This window comes from Bombus pyrosoma, linkage group LG9 (genome assembly GCF_014825855.1).
Source record: "Bombus pyrosoma isolate SC7728 linkage group LG9, ASM1482585v1, whole genome shotgun sequence".
In the NCBI taxonomy this organism is placed as follows: domain Eukaryota; kingdom Metazoa; phylum Arthropoda; class Insecta; order Hymenoptera; family Apidae; genus Bombus; species Bombus pyrosoma.
The window spans coordinates 822,754-847,599 of record NC_057778.1 but is presented as its reverse complement, the minus strand read 5'-3'; the positions used below and the strand labels follow the sequence as shown (position 1 = coordinate 847,599).

Genomic DNA, 24,846 nt, shown 5'->3' with positions numbered 1-24,846 from the left:
TCAATGCTTTCCATGATTCCTGAATTTCAGGATCGCGCCTCCTTCCGTCGAGATTACCCACGTATATTACTTTAATTAATTTTATGTTATAGGTTATGATGGGTAAGTAAAGTCGTTCACGGGGAAAAGGAACTCGTGTGTTAAAGATAGCGGTAATTTTAATTAATTGTTCGGTTTGTAAGTCTTATATCTTACAATTAGCTTGTCGTTTATTACTAATTTTTTCAATAAAGATAATTAATATCCGCCATAGCGCAATTTCTGTATGAGATACGAATATGTTTTTGAGAAACGTGGAATAATTGAATAAACAATGTTAAGTAATTAAAAAATAATTCAACGTGTCCAAAGTTGTCCATCGCTTCCGTTGGTTATCTTACTATGTAAGGACCGAATAGAGTTTGGATTATCTTACTATGTACTGATAAACGTAGATCAGTTAAATGCTATATATCATATAGGGATTAAGTACAGCTTTGTATTTTCGTAGTTTTATGACTAGTTTTGCTTACAATACGTAAAGAATAATTTGAAAAATTGTAACTAATACGGAGTGAATAACAGAAATATTTACGCTTTACGAATTACTAATCCTAGGATAATTCTGCGAAATATCTAATTTTCTAATTATATTTTAATAATAGCTTAAATTGATTGCAAACTTAAATAAAGTGGAAAAACCGTGAATCGTAAAAATTAATCTTTTGGGATGATATAAAATTTTCATTTAACAATAGAAATTCCAAAGTAGAAGTGTATCATGGTATTTCACTTGTAGAAATATCGTTCCACTACGACCTTCGATTAAGCTTTCATGACCCTGCATGATCCCTATTGATGGAATTTATTAAAACTATGCGATCTCCAGGGGGTTCGTTGCACATGCATGTATACTGCTTCGGGATTGACGATCGTGGAAACGAACCTCGACGCTCGAGGTCCAACTAATTTCGGGTCCCTCTGTTCGCGTTATTGTATCAGGGGGCACGAAGATTATTCTCATTTTGCCGATTAGTAATTTAAATCTCAGCTTTAACGCAAAATTGGGCCATTATCTTGCGTCCGCGAGTCATCCTAGATTTATCCTCTGGTTATTTTCTTAATCACTTTTTACAGCAAATTTTATAAGTAAATTTAATGGTAAATTAATTTCGAAGAATTTGATTCAGTATCAAAAGATCAGACATTTCGAAAATATTTTCCAATATGACCTTGTTTCTTAAAATGTCTGTAATATTGAGCAGTACAAACATGTGTAAAATGGTGGTATTGTATATATTATATGATCACGTATTCATAATAAATAGGAATGCAGCAAAACGTGAAACAATGTCTTTGTTCAGCTGCCAGAACAAAAACAATATGATCCAAGTATCACGAAAAGAATAAAAAAAGGGAATCCGTGTTCGTTATCTTCAGGTAGGACACACAATTAGTGTGACGATAAACATTCGAGGTGGAATTATTAAATATTCGAAATAAACATAGCGTTAATAACATTGAAAGAAAATACTAAGATAAAGAAAATCATTGTTTATGATGTTACAGAAATAATTAGCGAGAAGCTTTGAGAAACAATTCTTTACTATTATTTATTTTAGTTCGTGCCATTCGGCTTTGGACGAACTTTCGATTTACATTTCTTACATTTATTTTGCTCCTTATGTATCTACATCCCCTCTTATCTACTCTATTGTATTGCACTCCTTAGCTTATTCTTATCTCTAACAGCTAAAACTAATGACTACGAACTATTGCAACTTATGACTACACATTATTGCCACTTTGGACTTTTGCCCCTTTGCTGTGCTACCTTCTTGTCATTCCTCCTCCCGTCTGTATAGCCCTTGTCCTTCTCTTCTCTATTATTGCTTTTAATTCCATTAGTTCTTCTCCAGTCTTATTCAGTGTTTTTCTATGTCTTTTGGTCCTCCCGTTATCTCACATTCTTCTATTACATGTCTCAGGTCCTCTTCTTCCCTTTCACATAGTCTGCAACTTTTTTTCTCTCTCCTTTTTTCAATGTTCCTTCGGTTTGGTCTCGTTTCCACACCTGAATCTGGCTATAATTTTCTTGTCCTTCCACTTCATCCTCCCTTCCAAGTACTTTGGTATCTCATCTTTGGTTCTATTTCTGTAGTATCTGTTATATTTGGATTCCCTTATCCTTTTCCTCCTCTCTTCTGTTTCTCTCTTCCTTCTTTCTTCTATAATTTGGTCTACTGTCAACCTTTCTTGCTCTTCTCTTGCTTCCCTCTGTGTCCCTCCATTTTTCACCTCTTCTAGTCCCTTCTTTCTCTTTCTTGCTCTTTTCCCTTCCTGGCCATTTCCCCAGTTTCTCTCTCTTTCCTTTATGCACTCTTTTACCAGCTCCTTTTTCGATTCTAGGGTTTTCTCCTCGTACCTTGCTGCTCTTTTTAATGCTTTTTTCTTGATTTCTTCTAGCTTGCACTCTTCTATCAATATATAGTTTGGTGTTGTCCTATCTAAACCTAAGATCCATTTCAGGTATCTTCTCTTTATCTTATCTAGTCTTTCTTCCATGTTCCAGCCCCATACCTCTGCTCCAAACAACGCCACGCTCTCTACCAATGCTCCAAACATCTTCATTTTCCTCTTGTAGTCCTGTTTGAATATTCTTTCTCCCACGTTTTTCTGTAGTATGTACTCTAGATATCTTATCTCGTCCACTTCTTCTAATTCTTGCTCTCCCCATTTCCATCTTCTTTGTCTCCTTTTATTCCTTCTTTTTTCGAATACTACTATTTTTGTTTTTTCCGTGCTCAGTTCCAATTCGGCTTCTTTTAAAAATTTCTTGAATCTCCTTAACATCTCCTTTAGCTCCTCTTCTCTATCCGCCATCAACACAATATCATCTGCGTACGTCAGTGACCATACCTTTTTTCGTCCTATCGCTATGCCCCCGGCTTGTCCTTTCTTTAGTTCTTCTTCCAGTCCTGCCACGTAGGTTTGAATAACGTTAGACTCAGCAGGCACCCTTGTTTGACTCCCCTCACTGTCCAAAATTGTTTTGTGTTGTGGTCTTGATCCTCACTACGTTCTTCGTTTCTGTGTATAATTCTTTAATCCTTCTGGTTAGTTTTTCGCTAACCCCCATCTTTTTCATTTTCTCCTCCAATTTCTCTCTGTTTAGCCTGTCGAACGCCGCAATTCTTTACTAATTTTCGATCGTTATTAACACTAGAACTTCCACGTGGGTCAAAATGGCTGTTTTGATAACTTTATCTTAAAATTCCTACTTCATGTTATATTTTTTCTCTGCAATGATGTAATGACTTTTGCAGGAATAGTTAAAGGAATAATATAATAAACTTTAATTTTGTTTTATTCATTTAATATAAAAGAATTTTTTTGTTATGGCTACTTATACCAGTATAGGACAAGTTGACCCGGTATATTGGCTAGTAAAGATGATAGAAGTCAACGTTTGAAAAATAACAAATTTGCACTAATATCAACCGTATGGGATAAGTTTATTGAAAACTGCCAGAATTGCTATAAACCTGGTGCAAACATTACAATAGACGAGCAACTTTTACGTATAGTATGATGGGAAGGACCATAACGACCGACAATTTTTTTACAAGTTTGTCACTGGCATATAAATTATTAGTCAAAAGAACCACACTGGTTGGCACAATACGCGGAAACAGAAGAGAACTCCCTAAAATTTGTAAAACGACGAAGGATACTATGGCTGGCTTTTCGTCGCTGTTGTATTGATCAAATGAGATTACATTCACAATTTATAAAAGTAAGCCGAGCAAGAAAGTTTTTATCCTGAGCTCTAAACATAAAAACGTCAAAATTGGAAAAAGCGAAAAGGGCCTACCTGAAACGGTGGAATTTTATAACAAGACAAAATTTAGAGTAGATATAGCAGACCAAATGGCAAAAAAATATAGCGTGAAGTTGGGATCAAGAAGATGGCCACTTCAAGTATTTTTTAATATTTTAGATTTAGCTGGCATAAATGCTTGGATTTTATATAAGGAAACCACAGGTGAGCAGATATCCAGAAAAGAGTTTATGTTTCAATTAGCAGATGAACTTGCCGCTGACAATGAAAACTCACGAGTAGAACAAAGAGCATCTGAGATCCAAAGTACGTCAAAGAACTCACCTTATTCGCGTAAGTATTGTCAGATAAGGTATTGTAAGAATAATAAGACCACCACTATTTGCAATGTTTGTAAAAAATATGTGTGCGGAAAACGCACACAGGAGAAAGTTAACTGTTACGAATGACAACTTTTGTATCTAATAATTTAATTTATATATGTATTTTATTTATTCTATTATGCTTATTACGTCTATTATTATATTATTATATTATACTTCTTATATTTACCAATGGAAATTTATTTTAATATTCCTGTTACCAAAGATTTAGGTACTAAATATTCTTCATTATTGTGCTTATTGTTCTTATTATAGTTGTTATTATATAGTTTTTTTGTTCTATTTTAGTAGAGATAGCTACCTCTCAAACGTCAGTAGTTCTAGTGTTAAATCACATTTATATTAGGACATAAAGAATCAATCACTCTAAGAATTGTATTTCCATTAAATTCCTTCTCTATGTGTTCAACGACCTAAATACATATCTAAAGAAAAAGAGGATTAAAACGTTACAAAAAGCAAGGCAACATCTATTATCGCTCGTTATGAATCAATCTTTGCATGAAAAAAATGAAACTGAATTATGTAAGCAGTAATTAGAAATTATATTGTAACTGATTTATGGTTTTTGTATGCTACAAATGAACAGCCAAGCAGACAGGTAACAAACAGGCCAAGAACGATGGAACTGAATGTATAATGCGTGTAAATAAGTAACATGTACGAATGGAGAAGTCAGAGGACAGAATTTTCTTTAGAGGATCCGTTGAGTTTGCTGGCTGGAGGCGACTGCATCAGGGGCAACGGCCGGTCAAAGTCCTACCTTCGACATTCTATCCCTCCCACCTCTTTGTTCGTGTCTTTCTTGTTCACCGTTTCTCTTTCCCCTGCAACTTTACTCTTCTTCCACCTCAAACTTGTTCCCTCTCATCTCCTTATCTTATTTGGTCTTTCCCTTTTTTCCCCTTCCCTTCCATTTACCTTTCCTATCTGCTCTGGCGCACCTTCCTAATTTTGGACGTTTTTTCATCCGTTCAGCTTTACACGTTGCATTCGAATTTTCTTCTCTAAATATTGAGTTTTATATTAAACGTTCCTACGATTTCTCAGATTATGTTCTGAGTTGTTTCAATGATATTTTTTAGAATCCTTTGTGGACTTTCGGACTTAGAATATCACGAAGGAAGTATACTTTGGACTCGATTTTTAACGAAACATAAGATTTCAATTACAGTAGAACAACATTTATCTAATAATAAATTATCAAATAACATCTATTTAATTACCAAATAACAATTATTAAAATTTATCGAAGAATTAACCATTTGCATTCCTCCGAATATAGTGGCGTTTCGTGGAAAAGTTTCTCACAAAAGTTGAATTGAAATCACTGAATCGTACCTACGTTAGATCCTCTAGTACACGATGATAAGCTTTTGTATCTCACGGTCGTGTTTCTGAATAGAGTAAAACTCGCGATAAAATACAATTAATCATCATGATTGTATTCGACGCAATTCCAACATGATTACCGTGAAATCAACGGCTTGATATAGATTAAGGAAGATTTGTTCCGTAATTTTTATCGATAAATAACGCGACAATCATCCAGATCAACGATTATTAAGGGTTCTATACCGTCGTACTATCGTATTTGTAGCAGCTGCTTAAAAGTTGTGATTACTATCGCGACATTATTCTTACATAAATGTCTGCAGATGTCTCATTAAATAGTGCAAAATGTGTACATTATTTACAATGTCCTAGAGAATATTGTGTAATTTTAATCACTTTACATCTACATTTGTATTTGTCGAAATAAAGTCTCAATATAAATTTGGTTTTTCTGTCCTATTGTTAAAGTAATTTTAAGAGCTAGGTTAATCACCAAACTTAAAATATCGATAATTTAAGCAGTTATTCTCTAATGCGATAAAGTTCAATATCATATAATAGATTACACAACAATTTTTTCAAGTGAAGAAACTTATATTTCATATGTAATACGATAAAAAGTTAATAAATGATTTACTAACGATAAAGTACTGTCAGAAGATCAATAAATGGCATCATTTCTCATATTTCAAACTGGAAGACTTCCGAAATAATAAAAGTCTTAGATTCTATTCGTTATATCTGTTTAAATAAACCTTAGCAAATGTTCACGGTTTAGAAACATTTTACCGTTTCATCACTTGTCTTGGTTAGTGCGTCAGATAATCCTATCTAAGTACTGTAACGTGGACTACCACGTTTCCTTGAGTAATTCTATCATAAACTGTTCCTCTTTTCAGACACAATTTTCATTGTAAATTTCGATAAATTTCATAATAATCACGGTGACGTTATCGTTATATAAATCTGAAAAAATCCATCAGGTGTTTCAGCGTAATAAGGAGACTTACCGAGGATCCGCTAGGATGATGCACAGAGAAATCTTTGACTACTCTACATTCTTCTCGGTTGCACGAAATGCTTCATCATTCGAAACGGCGAAGTAAAGGTCAAAAGGTATACGAAAATTTCCTCGAATCAAAGCCAGAGGAATGATCTACTTTCAATAGTTTCTTAAATGATGCATTGAGAGCAAAAGTCAGCTGACTCCAATACTCAGCAGACTGGAAAATTCGTCGTTAGTGACGTTTGATTTAATTACGTTATCTGGATTTCATTTGGAAATTTCATTTGGAATTCGTTCACTTTCGTACGATTGATACTGCTTGTTGGAACAAACATTCAGGAAAAATGTAGCTTAGTTCATTTCTGCTTTCAATACTTCAAGTCAAGAATAAGCATCAAGTATTTATTTCATTAAAAGGATCAACCGGGTTGATCGATCGATCAATCAGGGACCACATATATTCTCCATGAAATGATTATGATTGTGCTGCGTTGAATCGCTCATTCCAGCTCGATGTTATCTAACCTTATCTAAGCGAACAAGTGGTTCAGCAACAATAATAACTTGCACCTTCTTGAAAGTATGGTTACGAGTTTACAAGTTTCCTGAAACCTTGTCATGATTCCACTGCGCAATCGTAGCTGATAAGAGAAAATAAGATTTACCAGCATTGAAAGTTCAGTCTGAATTCGATCAACATTTCATTGGTATTGTGGAAAGTCTTTTGCACGAACTTAAGTTCTTCTTCCGGTTCTTTTCTGTTATTTTTCGTATATTTTTTGTATATCGTACTGTTCTTGATGAACAGAAAGAGAAATTTGAAATAGAAGTAGATGCCGTAACTCCGGAAGTAGCCAAGGCTACCGAAGGGCTGAATAGCCAATCAACGAAGAATTTTCCGCGGAAACAAATGAAAAACTTGTGATTCAAAGTGATTGAGGATTTCCTGCACAGATGGCAACCGTTTTAGCTACGTTTTCGGTCCTCAAGGACCATGTCAAGTTGAAGATTTCACAGGACTCAGTGGCCATTGATAATATAGGTAATAAGAATTGTGACATAGAGATATTTCATAGCTTCGCGAAAAGAAAGTTGAAACATATCTGATTTAATATCTGTAATTTTGAATGATTCATTGACTGATTCCTTGATTGATAGACTGGAGTTATTTATTAAAATTCGTAATTTTATGAATGATACCGAAGAACTCTATCCTGCTCTTACTTTTACTCTATTTTCAATATTTTACATATTTTTACATATTATGTACGTCCTGCGTGTATTCGCTTTATATTCTCCGTAAATGCATAAAAATCTATTCGTTTGTTTTAGTTTATTATTATCGCTCGTCTTCATCCTTGTCTTATTTAATTTATATAAAGTCGCCTTGAATGTTTTTCTTATTCTTCGTTTCTCCCCTTTTTGATGAAATTATTAATTGTTGAATATGATTAGTTTTCAAGCTACACTACAGAGTCACGTTTTTGATACTCTTGGCCAGTACGTTGATGGTGACAGCTAAACAATTTATCGGAGAACATATCAGGTAATATTGTAATGTTGTTAATAAAATGTGAAAATATCTTACAGTATTTCAGTATATTTCTAGTTATTGGATTCCCATTCATTCGTCTTCCCTGTTAGTGCTATCAACTAGTAGATACTAAAATTGAGATATTGGTTCTGTCCTCCATTTAAGAAGGCCTCGATAATATTCGATTAAATTGCGAAACTAATAAACTGCCTATCTCTATTAGTTACAGACAGAAGCGTTATATATTTGTGTGTAGAATTTTGTTGCCTTTTATATATTTCCGGAAGGACTAAAATAGAAAATATTTATGGAATGAAGACGAATCGATAGTATTGAATCATTCATCGCTCGATGAAAATTGTACGTTTTTCATTTATTGAGAAAGAATTTTTTACATAAGAGAAGATTATTTGAATCAGTGCATTAATATTATTTTTATGGTAAAACATTAGATACCTAAAACTGAACAAATAATTCTTTTTCTTCATAAGAAATATATTCTTAGTAAAATTTGTTAGATTTGCATTTTTTCACAGATTTTTGTTTAATTATTCATTACATAAAACTTCACCCGCAAATTTGAAGTCATAGAATTCCGTGACCCACAGATAAGATATTAAGGCCAATTAAAGATGCTAATAAAATAAATAATCATATTTGATGTTATGTTTTATCGATAAGGTGTATCGGTGGACATGGAATGAGCGATGATGTACTAAAAGTAATCAACACCTATTGCTTTTTTACGTCTACTTACACTGTGGTAAATATTAATACTAATACATTAGATTCTATTTATTTACTTTCTGTCTTCTTTAAATTATTTTCTTAATACGATCAGATTAGCCTTAATTAATTTCTAATACTTAGTTCTTCGTCAAATTTTCGAATTTTGTTTAACATATAATTTGTAACAAGAATATTAAAATATTAAAATACATTAGAATTTGTATTCCCTTGTGATAGCTCATACTATATAAAATATTTATCAGAAAAATGCAAACATTACTTAAATAATTACTTAAAGTAAAAAATTATTTAAAGTATTATTACGTAATTAAACAATGAATGTAATCATTTTCGATAAAACTCTTTCTAATTTTAGTGCATCGTATCATCTTTACAAAAAGCCCAGAAGAGGTGTATTTCTATTGTTAATAATTGATGAATAAAAATAATTTTTCACAGCTCAAGGAACATTCGTTTCTGAAAGGGCCAAGTAATATTTTCAAATTTGCATTATATTGTTATACATGTTCTTCTCATCTCTTTTTGACTTTGCTAAATTGGAGACCTTATAAATAATACAATAGTACGAATTTTACAGTCGAAACACTTGAACGCAACACCGGTGTTGTTAGGCGAAATCCCGCATCCTGGCGTGGGACCAGCGACCAAAGAAGACTCCCTGGTGCACCATGCTTACTACCAGTGGGTGCCCTTCGTTCTGTTTTTTCAGGCACTCTTCTTTTACGCGCCTCACTACCTGTGGCGGAATGTTGAAGGTCAGTCCCGCTATAATATCTACCAACCCATCCTGCATACCTTTGCACACATAGTACATAACCTTCAGTCCTAACTTTCTCTTATATATATATATATATAACTTTTTACAGCAGCCCTTTTAGTTGCAAAGAGCATTTTTCTACAATGGCCTATTTGCTTGCAAAATGCATTTTATTATCATGACGATATCTACAGCATAGTATAGTATATCATAGCAATACGAATAGGAAAAGTTTTGTCAGAATTACATATTTAAACGACGGAGATTTTTTACTGCAATTATTTTCGAATTTCAATAAATTTTAATAAATGACACGTGTAAATTAGTTTGTTTTATATATTGTATATAATAGAATATAAAAATAGAATATTTCTACAATAATCTTAAGATATAATATACGTATAATATAATATATATAAAAAACAAAATAGAATATCTATATAAATATAAATGTTCCAGCTATGTATACAATTACTTTTATCATATACAATACTTTACGGAATACTTTATGCGCTTTATTTATTAAGGAAAATTAAAATTATATGCATGCGATGTATACGGTGATTGAATGTGAATATTTAGAAAATATTTATAATGATATGATTATCCTATCTTTTTACGGTAGCTGATTGTTACGGAATTAAACGAATAAAAGAAAGGATTAATTAAACGAATAAATTGATTGATTCAGGAGGTCGGTTAAAAGTGTTGGTATCTGGGCTACACATGGCGTCGTTGGCTTTGCGTGAGACATCTTTGACAACTGAGAACGGTATAACCGTTCCGTCGATACATGACCGTGACGAGAAAATACGTCAGATTCGACATGCTTTTCTGAACCGTATCCATTTGAATCGACCGTGGGCATACTACATGGGCCTCTGCGAGGTTCTCAACTTCATCAACGTCCTCATGCAAATTTATTTAACCGATTGGTTCCTCGGCGGTGCTTTCCTCGGTCTTGGCCAAGCTGTAGCGCGCAATGGCTTGGATGGGGAAGTCGACGCGCTCGACATCGTCTTTCCTAAAGTATGTTTCCCAGTACAATGCAATATTAAGAACTCTATTCCCATTCTACATTTATGTGAACGGTGATTGACGAAAGTATTTGAACGACTTAGTTTGGAGAACTTTTACGAATACGTTACATATGTTACACAGTATTTTTTAAAACTTTGTTATTAGAATTATAGTGGGATACAAACCGTGTCTCGTTATAATGCTAATGAAATTTCACATTGTTTTGTATAATACATATAGTACGAGACATTGAGAGTAAAAGTGAGCTAAGTCGCGGTAAAAGGAATTCATACGTAACACAATGAAATCAATTATTGCACCGAATCATCGTATCTATTTTAGACGGCGAATTACTCAGTTGGTTGAATATTGGCGTTAGTTCACTTAGTTAACAACGTCAGTCCAAAGTGACTGTAGACGATTCGTTTAAGATTAACGAAAGTTCACTCGTATAGTAAATTATCACACATAGCTACTCGTATAGTAAATTATCTAAACAATCGAGAAGCCTTTAAATAGTTGGAATTATTACGAATTATTACGAATAATTCCAACTATTTTTAGATAAAGTTTAGATAAATTTTTATCTATTTCGTAAATATATTATGTATAAAAAGAACAAAGTTTTTTAAAGGTCGTTACAATGATTAATTCAAACGTAGTTAATATCAAAGAATTAGGACTAAAACTTCGGACTTTTTAGTAAAAAATCTGTTGTTGTTTAGATAAAAATTCCTTCCGAATAAATGTTTCAGGTGACGAAATGTACTTTCCACAAATTTGGTCCATCGGGTACCATACAAAACCACGATGCGCTATGTGTCATGGCGTTGAACATCGTTAACGAGAAGATCTATATCTTCCTCTGGTATTGGTACATCATTCTGTCGGTGATAACCGGTTTAGGACTGCTTTGGAGGTTACTGACTATGGTCTTGCACGCCAGGTTACTACTATTTATTGCCTATACCTATACCTATTCCTATTCTACGGTTTATCGACCGTTGCCTTTCTCAGAATCTCGATTCTTCGAACTCGTACCATTGATTCCAGTTCTGCTAAATTGGCAGCAATAATGTAATGTGAAAACTTTAGTTAGACTATGATATGCGATCATTATTTTATCTTCTATAATTGATAATACAATTAGAGTAATGACGACGAGTAATTAGAAAATAGACAGCAAGTTTTCGTTCTATCTTTGATTTCGAAGGAAAGAAAGTTATTTACGATTGAATATATACTATATAATTTAAGAAAAATGTGAAATAATTCAGTTTTCTTGGCTTTTCTAAATTTCAGTGTATAACTTTGATATGCTTCCGAAAATATTCGATGGAACATTTTCTGTTCCTTTTCTTGTTTTCTTAGAATATTAGAATTATATCGAATATTATTTAACGCTTTTTAACATTTTTATTATTTTTATTAGCACAAGTTCAATTTATCTAATGTTATCTAACAAATTTTCTCATGTGACCAGGAGCGTAACATTCAACAAGTTGGTCTTCGCCATGGCTTGTCCCGGGAGATATAATCCGTGGAACGTGTTGGCAGTTACTAACGAATGCCACTACGGAGACTGGGTGTTTCTTTATTATATAGCAAAGAACCTAGATAACTACGTGTTCAAGGAATTGTTGCAGAAACTTGCCGAGGACCTGCAAGAAAGACGTCAGATTCAACCTCATCTCTTTAGCGAAGAGAAACCGTTAACTAGCTGAGTTTCAGTCTTATCTTACTGATATCATCTTATGAGTAATATGATTATTCCAAATAATTCACAAGAAAACTGACTCAGACAAGCTGGAGGAAAATTAAAGAAGTCAAATTACCAAAAAAAAGCTATTGTTATATCAATGCAATAGAACTCCCATATTACTTATGGAATGATTTGATTATAGATATTTGATATAGAAGCATAGAGGAGCTTGCATTTTAATGACAGTGTATTGAATATAGGATTAATTTTTAAATTTTCCATGTCTTTAACCTGATGCCTTATATTATAATATAAAGATATACTTGCATTACGAGTTGATGGTACAAACGTGATACATGCGAATTAGATTTAATGATAGTTATCGTTATACAATATATATCATATTTATATACTTTGCTATGACAAGAAGAAATACTGCTTATTTGTAATATTGTTCAATGTAAACTAAGTACAAGAGTATTCGAGTTGTGAATCTTTTAGCTGTTGCAGATTTAGTAAAAGTAACGTTATAAATAAATACAAAATTGGTACACGTTAAACGAACGCCGAATAATTTAATTTATTTTAATTCGATGTTAACATGTAAATTTCCATTGTAAATATCATGTATCATTTCTTGTTACTATGTCACTTTATTTTGAGGATTACGTCATTGTTCAAACCAACTGCGATTCTCGAATCAGTTCCTTTCGCTATGTTACATCACTTCAGGGAATGCCAGATTGCGTATATGAAATTCGTTGTTCACCATTGTTCTTTCCGTGCGAATAAAGCTACATTTTCAAGTACAAACACTTATCTTAGAGAAAAGACAATCTACTCACCTTCACACCTGCTTTCTAACCAGTTCCTTTCAGTAGTTAGTAATCTTGTAAATGCAAGTTTTACTTTGTTGCACAGGAATTTAACACTAAACTTGCCAGGTTACCTAATTAAATAACCTAACTTTAATTTAAAATTGTACATTCATCGTTATTTCTTTTTTTTTATCATCTAATTTTACGTAAATTCTCATATTACTTGATTAACCAATTTCTCAATTCTTTTTTTGCTTCTCTTTTTGGTGAGGAAAATTCATCGCCTGACTCGTTTATCGCGATCGACCATTCACCAATTGACAAATTTACATCTTTTTCTAAAGTTCTCTGTCTGGGACCTTAGCTCTGAACTCAAGTAACATCTAACCAGTTGCATACATCTGAATACGGTATGTGTTTGGCTTCGTCGTAAGCACTTGAATATACGGGCAGAGTCCATGTCAGGTAATGCTTAAACACAACAGAATCTTATCGGACGCTCTCAAGAAATATTTCTCAAGAATATACTCCCTCCATAATGAGTTCTCTATAGCAGCTGTTTTCAACCTACGAGGCACGGACCAGGGAAGGCGCCAAAAGCTTTTAATAAAGTATTAATTTTCGTACTATAACATCTACAAACAAATAATTTAATATAAAAATAAATATACATGTACGTATATGTTATGGCAAAACCTTATTATTATTCTGTTAATTGCAGTTTTCAGTTTTTTTTGTAATAAAGTTTTTATTATTTAAAACGCGTCTATATTATTAGATCTATTAAGAAAATAAAAGGTAGGGAGACGCGAAAAAAATTTTTTTTTCGGAGAGGCGTAGTAGCATAATGGTTGGAAACCGCTACTCTATGCTAAATGAAATCTAAATGCAGTATCATTTTGAGAGTTACAAAGTACAGACCGAAGCATACGAGAAATGAAATACGACAAGGAGCGTATAAGCGAAGAGCGTTCAGACGGATGAAATTCTATTCAAATGACCGGTTACGGTAAGAATAGTTATATGTAAAGCGCCGATACGGTTAGTGTTAATGAATCTACTTTTATTTTATTCGAAACATTGTATGAAATTATCCAATACAGTTCCAATTCTTCATCTCTGTGTTTTGTTTCGATATATGTACTTAATAAATAATCTACGTCCGTACTCTAGATCCATCAGAGATGTACCACGAGTAGGAACTTATACCGCTTCAACCAATTTTATACCACTTACAGGATGGTTTCGAGAATGGTAAAACTATGGCGTCAACTTTAACGTATCAACCGACGCTCGCGGAACCGGAAACCACGCAAGATTCATATCGGCCGTAAGAAATTTTTCTCTTGGGGAACGAGATAAAACACTGGCTCCCCCAAAAGTGGGGACTCCAATATGCATTTGACAATTATAATTGAATTACTATATTTATCATAATACAATTATAAATAATTGTGTCAGGATGGCAAAAGTTTAGATTACTTAATAATTCGCGAGTATCTTTCAGATAGCTCATACTCATCGTTGTGTCTCAAGAATATTTACATATTTGTATGCACCGATACTTGTATGCAGGTACTCTGACTATATTGATCTGACCCCTTTAACTGGTCGACAACAGTCGAGATTATTAAATTGTAGTTGAAGAGGTTTATTAACTTTATACCACGGTATTCCTGTTGAATCAGAGCATTTACATTCACATATTTAATAACGTCACCTTCGAGATAGTCCGTACATGGAACGTATCATATATAAATATGTAAATACATTGAACTTTGCAATGAACTTAGAAATAAGTCTTATCTTCTCTTCTTTTTACATTCTCACCTTATTTACAATTATTGCAACGTATATAAAGTATTAAAGAAGGAGCATCGATCATAGGCAATGAAGCAAAGAGGAAAGTTAGCGTGCAAAAATATCGATTGATGCATCTTTTTCACGCTATAAAGAGAGATCGAAGTTTGCATTAAAAACGCCTGTACATATAAAGCTGAATCCAAGCAGACATTTGTTTCACGCAATGTTAAATTGAATAACGAATGCTATACTTTTGCATATTATATATGTTTTTGCATCTTTAAATTTTTCATAAATGCATAAACACCTACGCTTTACTTATTTATGAAAGTATGTTATTCTGCATCTTCTTTCGTTTAAAATAAATTCATAATACATTTTATTGTTGTAACATCATGTGTTAATACTAAATAAATTTGTCTGTTACAGAGTCAATGTCGGTCAGACTTTCACTAGTACCGTGTAATTTGAATTCCTATTCATGTCAAGGTACTAATTTTCTACAATTTTCTATTACTCGATAAAAAGTAGCTTGCAAATTATTATCGTTCTCTTGGTTAACTGGTAACGACTTCGTTCCGATTTGTCTTGGAAATCATAAATCTTCTTTTCTTAAGAACAACCAATGTAGAAGATTAATGAATCATTTCAAAGTAAATACACGAAATGGAATTTCATGGAAACTGCAAACACAGTAGATATTGCGTTATTTATTGTACCAATTGTTTTCAATTTTTCATTTACGTTTAAGAGATTGAAATTTAAATATTCTAACAGTAAAGCTAAAAGAAATTATCATATGTTGTAACGTAGATATCGATGGACGACTGTATTATCAATATTTTAACTGAAAAAACTGATTACCCGACAACTGTCAACTCGTTATCGAGACCTAACGTTTGGAAAATATTTGAAATATTTATCACCAAGAAATATGGCAATTGAATCAACTATTAATGAACCACAATAAACTAACAATAATATCTTGACACTTTACAGATTACAGGAAAGAGTAAAGTATGACAAAAGTGTAATATTTAATTTGCTACAATTTCTTCTTAAATGTCATTAAATTAATTAATGAATATTAATGATGTCACAACATACCATATAAAATCATTCTGGAATAATTCAAATACTTTAATGTAAAATATATTTAATATCTCTATTTATATATTTAATTAATTGTTTATTTATTTATCTTTTGTTACGAATAATACTAAGTATACTAGTAATACTAAGTAATACTAAGTAATACTAAGTAAGGAATTTATTTTCTTAAAACCTGCGTTTTTTTTATTTATCACTATATAATAAATAAAATTATTATTTATATATAGGTATATCTTTTTTATTTAATTATTAGGTATAATATAATTTTTTAACATTATTTATTATATAGTGATAAATAAAAAAAACGCAGGTTTTAAGAAAATAAATTCCTATAAATCAACGTAGATACCAATAATCCTTTAGAACAGCCTTAAGCATGCAAATAAAATAAAAAGAACGAAACAGTGTCACTCATGGTGTGATTATACATAATAAACATTATGCAAACTAAACATAAAGCAGTTAAATACGATCAAACGATTGTGTGTATTGGATCAAGAGATATAAGCTGGAAAATCAGATTGCGAGATCTTTGTTCGTTCCTTTTGCGTGGGAGGAAGAGTCATCGCGACCGGAACACGATCCATTATGTTCTCTCTCACAACCAGGAAATGACGACTGCGCACCGTAGAAAAGAGGAGCATACCAGGAAGGTTCTTTGATGATCGTGACACGCGTGCACTTGATGCAATGTATTCTGGTAACTACTTTTGCATGTATATTCTCTACTGCATGTTCTACGTATTGTAATTACTAGACAGCGGATTTGTATGCAAATTCATACTTGCATAGATAAAATTAAAAAAATAGGACCTAGCCAGAAATTTGTTTTATCTATTAAATGTCACAAAGAGTATTATGATATAAGAGCACTTTGGATATTTTATACGGTTCTTTACCTTCAACTTTCTCTAAACTCCATAAAAATTCGCAGTCTAGTAATTACGTATTGTAAATTTTATATTCTATCAACACGAGTGTCAATAATAAATGATTTCGCTTACTTCACTTACTTACTTCATGTACGTAGTATTACAACAATGAAAATGTTTGAAATGTTTTATTCTGTACAAACTTTCGAAATTTTTTTATATTCTCTTCCATTTAAACCATTTGTATATTATGCCTCGCAGTGGTATTCGATTATTTCCAGGAACTACAGATACTTTTACATTTAATGTTTTGTTCCTTTATTTCTTCAACGATATCATCTCTCTTAAGGAAATGAAACATGATAATGACAATTTTACAAAATCCTTTTTAAATAATTTATACTTGGTGTAACTGCACGATATGGTATTACAATTATTTTTAAATTCTAATCTCTTTCTCTTTTACACAACATTTTGTAACATGCGTCGATAGCGATGATAACGATAATAAACGCGTCATGAAATAAGAAGAAATAAGATTCTGAAGAAAGAATGTACATATTAATTGTCTTATGTAATATGTCTATAATTCAAGCGCATGTAAATAATTATTAGCGTAAATATGGTCTGTAATTTTTACATTTAGAAGTTAAAAATTTTAAGGTTTTAAAAACATTTCAAAAAATTGTATAAGGCACACTGAACAGTGAAATAGGAGTAGAAGGTATAAAAACTCCGATATACTGGAAGAACGAGTTTATTTGGCATTTTAAGCAACATTTCTACGAGAATCTTGCATAAAATTATTCTAATGTATTATTTTCAAGATAAAATTACGTTCCATAATATATCTGCACTTTTCATATTCTCCCAGCTATCTTTCTCTATCTTTTATTGTTGTATTTTTTATTATATTTAGTTAAAAATACACGCATCATGTTCTTCCTATGTTCTTTGATTCTCTGATGAAACCAATAATTTCGAACCATTCTCTACATTACAACTTACCATTGCAACTTTTATAGAGATGTGATGAAATACCGCAACAAATGATCTGCTGTGAGCTGTGAGATATCGCTGATTCTCTTCTACTACAATGTGGGTACTGTGTACACGTTCATGGACTTTCAAAACGTGTCAGATACTGACTCACGAGGCGGCAGATTTATTATATACTCATACAAGCTTGTAGGACTTGTCATTATCGTTCGTCAGTTCAAAGGAATTCTTGGCTGTGCGGTAGGAGTTTTATTGTGAAATAAAGGAAGAGAAAAGATTTCGAATTTTGTGACAGGGAATGGCCACGAAACTCTTACAAAATGGCCTCTGTTTTATATCTGGCCTACTATTTTCAAAATACATACAATGTTATCTGGTCTCTTGAACTTATTTACACTTTATAGAATGATTAAGCGCAAGATCCTTCTGACCAAGAAAAAAGTTGAAAAAGTAGATCAACTAGACCCTAAAGGCAGATTTTATGACTCTTCAAATAAATCACTATATATTTAATTTTTTGCAATTTATAAAGATAGGATAGAATGTTACTCTATTTGAAGGAACCTAATTTCTTTTGATTTAATTACGAAATAAAAATCTCGAAAATTTATTTTATGATTTATAATTAAAGAGATTACGAAGGGGATTACAAACATTGTCAATATTTCAAGGTTCTTAACATCATTACGGATTGTCAATAAATATTTACGATATATATCGTCAATACTTATTGGCGAACCAGATTTTTTTAATATGTTCAATATTTATTGAGAACACATCTAGTATCGAGATAATGTTCGCTTAACGATATCGAGTGAGAAAAATTTCTTATATAGTCACTATTTTAGCATTATTAATGAAAAAACCAGGAGAAAAAAAGTATAGGTTAGAAAGTGACTTTTAAGATGAGATATATTTTCATATTTAAATTTTATTTATTGATATGAGTAGCACGTGTTTCGAAAAACTTGTTGAAATAGTGCCAATATTATATTATGTCATATTATGAAATATTAGAAATATATGAAACATTATCAATATTATATTGACAATGTGTATCGATTGTCTGAGGCTCCTTTTATACGTCCAATGATGTTGAGAACCTTGAAATATTGACAATATATATTGAACGTCTGAGGGCTCCCTTAATCTAACCTGAGAGACAACAGAACTTAAGAAAAGTGTTTTTTCCAGTAAGATTGAAAAATTATCAAATTATCAATATCTATAATAAAATAAAATAATATTCTGTTTGTACAAGGCGGAATAAAATGTTGATGAATTTCAATAAAGTAATAAATCAGCAAAACACGAATTTTAAATAAGATAGCATATGAATGTTATACATACGTATATGGTACGCATTAACATGTATGTATATGCATATATGAAATTTGAGCTAAATTAATGAACGGAAATATTATAAACTTCCCTCATTAGTTTAGTTATATACGATCATAGATAAATAATGGGACTGCATTTACATACTTTTGTAGTGGAATTTCTTTCCGTTGATTTTCTCCTAATTTCTTATTGCGTTTAAAACTCAGCCATAAGATCTGTATCGTGTATTTATTACATTTAAATTATCAATTCCTTAATGCGCAATTATGCAAGTATGCAGAAACGAGGTATCTTATGATGTAGTTTTAATGTTCGATTTACTCATTTCGAGATATTTCCCAAGTTATTCATAATGTTTCTAAAGTTATCTTTTTCTTTGTTACACTCTCGATTCCACATATATAAAAAAAGTAAGTGTATTTTAGTTTTAATATAATTAATATTATCTTTTTTCTATTTTCAATCGAAGAAAGTAAATAAAATTCTGAATATAGGCAGATATACATATTGATACATCACAAGCCGTAAGTTACAACAAAAATAATTAATATTACGATTTTCCATAATGCTCATTATCTGCGAACACAGAAGTCTTCATTGGTGGCAGCAGGTAAAATATTCTGAAAGCGTTCCAGAGACAAGAGGCAAAAGAGGCAGAAGAAATACGAATGCATTTCGTATTTCGTCCAATAGTTACTACTTACATTGTTCCGTTCGTGAGGAGACTTCGAATGACCAACTGATATATCTCAGTCAAAAATATACACGTTTTGTACGAAAAAATATCCAGACAGCAGGTGACGCCTTGTCTAAGAATATTCGCAGAATTTTAACTTAGAACCTTTGTGGAATTCCTAATTATTCGCATATAAAATTTATATATATATATATATATAGACTTTATAAAAGTCGCATCATTCTTTAGATAATTATTTGAATTAAATGAGATATATAGATTATATTCTGTAATTAGGGTAGCAGAATCAAGAATGAAATGGTTTTAATATGAATGCAAAATCGAATCAAAAATGTGAAGTGAAAATTATTAATATGCTTCGAGAGTTACACTTCCAAGAGATTTGTTAATATTTTTTTAGCATTTTTATTCTCTGTTAGATATTGGAATAGTCCATGAAACTGTACCTGTATTTATCTATAAAAGTATATGTATTTTGTATTTTATATTTTAATATTTAATTTATATTTAATTTCGTGCCATGACAATAAGTTACTTCATTTTCAATACTTTTGGTATATTGCGGATGAGATACGTTCCTAACACATAAAAGTAACATTCATTTGTAAACATCAATTCCAGTAAACCTTGGGTTCAAACGGAACGTATAACACTATGCTGTACTCGTTCAGTTATTCGAAACGACATTAAGAGTCATGAATAAACAACGGTGCTGCTGTATCGAGACTTAAACTTTATTCTATGTATGTCTTTCGTATTGGCGTGGTCAGAAAATAAACCATGGAATTCAGAGACCGCGTGTGCATGGCTAATGAGGTTAACGTACAACCATCGAGTAAGGTATTTACACATTGCATTGGCTGGTTGAGACTAACGTGACCAAGTCTGCCCTTATAAGTCTCAGCCTTTCCTCCTTTCTATCTAGGGACGTATAGAGATAACTATCCGCTGTATCCTTGGTTACCGATCATTTTCACTTGCCTTGTGTTATTTAGAACGACAATTTTCTACGTACACTTTCCAAAGAATAAAACTATTCTAAATAAACTAGATATTCTAACTTTAATTTGTCAAATTAAACGTATGAAATATGAGGAAAAGCGCGAAGTGGTATACTTGTGTTTACGTTGTCTTCGTTTTTCACACGTTACATTTGACAAATTAAAGTTAAAATACCTGCTAAACTAATAATTTTTCAACATAAATGAGTTAATACCTTTGCATAGAGAACGCCGAGATGGATCGATTAATGTATTAAAAAATATATAGTTCCGTTTAAAAAAGTGAAGTTGATCTTGGAATCTTCCCCACTACTCAACCTACAAAAAAATAATCTACACCATATGATACCTTCCTTCGAATCGAACAATTTTTGTTCAAACATTTTTTTGATAATTTGAATCCCTCGTGAGATATTCTACCGTTTCCAGTTAAATGAAACATCCGGTATATTTTGATAAATTAATAGCAGTAAAGTTTAATTAAAAAATAATAGAGAGAACAATACACTAAAATTCTTTTCTTTGCATTGCACTAATGAAATAATATAAGACATGCTGTTCCTGAAAAATACTGCCATAAAAAGAAGCAATTGACAAAATAAGAAAGTAAAGCTCCTGCGAATATTATAAATTAACATACTGAACATACATATGTATATATCTAATTATTACAATGCTTTTGGCCTTAGAAACTAGTAACTATCAATTTTCTTGCCATAAAATAAATAAAAAATGATACTTGTAGGTGCTTATAAAAATTAAAAGTTTAAAATATACGTTTTTTTAAAATGCATTTACCTCTTGTGGTAGTCATAAAAAACAATTTATATATAACGAATTCTCTATTCACGAAAGAATAATTTTTTAATAATAACGAATCCTCTAACATTAAAAGAATAATTCTCTAACAATTTATAATAATTTTACCAAATGTTCAGCTGGACATATTATGAAGTACAAATTAAATAATAAAAAGAAAAAAAAATTTATAATGATGCTCTGAATGCTAAATTGAACTAAAATGTCGAAATATTCTCTGAGTGTTAGAAGAACGAATAAATACACGAAACAAAACACTTAATAGGCGCAGAATTCTCATTAGTATTTCATCCACGTTATCGCACACATGTTACACGTACAATATGGATTATACAGTTTAGGTCTGAGAAATTACAAGGACCAGACGCGAGCAGAGTCGACATACATTCGTCACAATTGACACGATTGACCTACAGCGGTTCTCAACCGGACACCAGACGTGAAAACCGGTTTGACAAGGTTTAAGAGTACAGTTCCAGTGATCGGCCCCTGCTCTTTCCTTCTCGTGAAAGTACTTACGTATGTAAAGTGTATACTAGAAGACGCTACGAGCTGAGTTTCAAGGATTTTCGTCAGAAAGGTTCAATTTACACTGATCGTACAAAGAAAATACTCAATGTTCTATTAGAAAAACATAGATCAAACTTAAAGTTTTATTTACTTTCTAGAGTCTAGAATACACATACAGTTTTCAATAAAAACATTTTGAATTAATATATATACCTATTGTCGAAAATATTGTATAAAATTCATTTTATTCTATTAGGATAATAACACTTAACTTTTGGAAAGTTTTAATAAGAATTTAATAAATTTAGTAAATTCAAAATAGTAATTTAACAATTTCTAACAATATTTTGAATTCATAACTAATATTTTTTGAGTAAGAATTTTTTATTAATATGGTTGCTCTGACTATACAATACAGAATAATTTAGAGGATGGTTATTATACACTGCTCAAAACAATTAGGGGACCGCTGCTATGAACGGTTTTATTGCATCAACCAAGCAAACAGAAATAAAGGAGGGTATCAACTTGATAAATTGACATGTTATTCATATGATATTGTAATAAAAATTGTGTAAGACAATCATAAAAATGAAAGTGACATGAAAAACAATCCTCTAATTGTTTTAAACAATGTATAAGATTCATAGATCTTTTATTACAAAAATTGAATAAAATTTTTACGTATGTTCTACAAAATTCAGACAATTTTTCTAGAAAAATTTAAATGATACTTATCGTAACGAATGATACTGTATGTGTAGAAGAATGTAAGTCATTATAGTTTAAATCCATGGATCAAGTAATTAAAATTATGTTTATCATATAAAACAGAGAAAGATATACAATTAGAATACGTTTATCGCGTAGAGTTTATGGTTTCATAAATATTTGAACTTACTTATCTGAATACACCACGGTCGGTTTGGTCGTACGAATTTACTTACGTAACTTTTTACGAGAGAACAACAGTGAGAACAACAATAATTTGATTTCTGAAAGATGCTGGAGGTAACTCTGTTTAACAGTGGTAACACATCCTGATCAGATGATCGTTTACGGTCAGAAAGCAATAGAATATTAGGAATTGTGCAACGTTGAAAGTTTTACCATTTTAAATAGACCAGGTATATTACTCAGTACTGCAGAAGATGGATAATATTAGAGACGTATAATTATGTATGGTCTACGATGTTTGATTGGGAAATACTGAAAGGTGTATTAATACATAGAATTAAAAGGAAAACGATGAATTATTGGACCAGATAATAATTTTCTTCCAAAAGTGGCAATAATGTGTAGTCATAAGTTGCAATAGTTTGTAGTCATTAATTTTGGCTGTTAGAGATAAGAATAAGCTAAGGAATACAATACAATAGAGTAAATAAGAGGGGAGATAGATACATAAGGAGCAAAATAGATGTAAGAAATGTAAATCGAAAGTTCGTCCAAAGCCGAAAGGCACGGACTAAAATAAAATAATAATAATAATAATTTTCTTAATGATAGATTTCGAAAGTGAAACTTCATTTAATTCTCATTAACGAGTTATTATACTACATTAAAAATAAATGATAAAAAAGTAATAATTCCCGTATCTTTATAATTAGATCTTTCTTTTAAATAAATTTAAACAAACCTAAAAAAATAAACAATTTAATTAGGACAATAACAAGAAAAAAATTATATTGAGCCTTTCTCAAAGAAATAAAAGATAAATCAGAACTTATAATAATCCAAACTTTATTGATAACACATAAAAGAATAGGAATTAACTCTCTCAAAATAGGAAGAAAAATATCTTGCAGTTAGACTATGAATTTTAATATAAATTCATATTTTTTTGAATTCATATAAATAAATATATAAATTCTAAATTCTAATTTGTTTCGCGAATTAAGTATTATAACTAGTACTTTATTTCGAATATTCAAAGAGTTGAGTTCAATTCCTCAAAAAAGTATCAATTTTTAGGTTATCAAACCTAATCCCAATTGGTGAAAAAATCTTGTTTGCACCAGAAGTTTAGTCAAAAGATGGAACAAAATGGTTATAAGGTTTAAAAGAGACTAACCTCGGTTTTGTTCAGAAAGGTGGCCCTCGTGCAACGTAGAACGCGATCGAGTTCAAATGACGGTCACGGTTTTTTGAGCAAGTCACAGGTGACGAGAAGCTCGCCAAGATTTATTGTGTACGATGCTCGTAAAGTGATTCAGTCAGAAAGCAAAGAGGAAAGAGCAATTTTTCACCGACAAAACGGGTGATTGTCGTCGCCCATAAACGAACTCTAATTAAGATAATTGCGACTAAGGACGCGTATAAAGCACGCAGTGCGGCGCGGCGGTAGGGAACTAGTACTAAACTCTAACGTACTATATATTTGGATCCTGTGAAAATACCATGGATTTTCGATAACTCTATATATATAACAAAAAAGTTAAATTTATTTTGTTGCTATTTCTCTAAAAATGAAAATTATTGTATACTATCTATTACAGTTTTCTATATTACTTTTTTAGTTTATTCCTCTTTCTTTATTATAATCTTGTACAATCCTATATGT

General features: G+C 31.5%; 2 protein-coding genes across 2 annotated transcripts; one reads left to right on the top strand and one right to left on the bottom strand.

The window, feature by feature from the left end:
* Positions 1 to 2,256: 2,256 nt before the first annotated feature.
* On the bottom strand, positions 2,257 to 24,615 carry LOC122570588 (the record flags this gene model as incomplete). Its single annotated transcript, XM_043733089.1, has 2 exons — positions 24,358 to 24,615; positions 2,257 to 3,155 (listed from the first exon to the last, which is right to left on the bottom strand). A coding segment is annotated over exon 2 (606 nt), but the record flags the coding sequence as incomplete, so codon positions are not given.
* On the top strand, positions 7,129 to 12,867 carry LOC122570587 (innexin inx7). Its single transcript, XM_043733088.1, has 7 exons — positions 7,129 to 7,586; positions 8,000 to 8,090; positions 8,760 to 8,841; positions 9,406 to 9,583; positions 10,277 to 10,614; positions 11,361 to 11,551; positions 12,089 to 12,867. Exons 1-7 carry the CDS (start codon positions 7,499 to 7,501, stop codon positions 12,327 to 12,329), a joined length of 1,209 nt encoding a protein of 402 aa, XP_043589023.1. The 5' UTR covers positions 7,129 to 7,498; the 3' UTR covers positions 12,330 to 12,867.
* Positions 24,616 to 24,846: the final 231 nt, after the last annotated feature.

Excerpts from the sequence above, each read along its gene's own strand:
- LOC122570587 (XM_043733088.1), top strand. The coding sequence starts at position 7,499 with ATGGCAACCGTTTTAGCTACGTTTTCGGTCCTCAAGGACCATGTCAAG. Across the intron at positions 7,587-7,999 it reads AGTGGCCATTGATAATATAG|TTTTCAAGCTACACTACAGA; the intron begins GTAATAAGAATT and ends GAATATGATTAG. Across the intron at positions 11,552-12,088 it reads ACTATGGTCTTGCACGCCAG|GAGCGTAACATTCAACAAGT; the intron begins GTTACTACTATT and ends TCATGTGACCAG.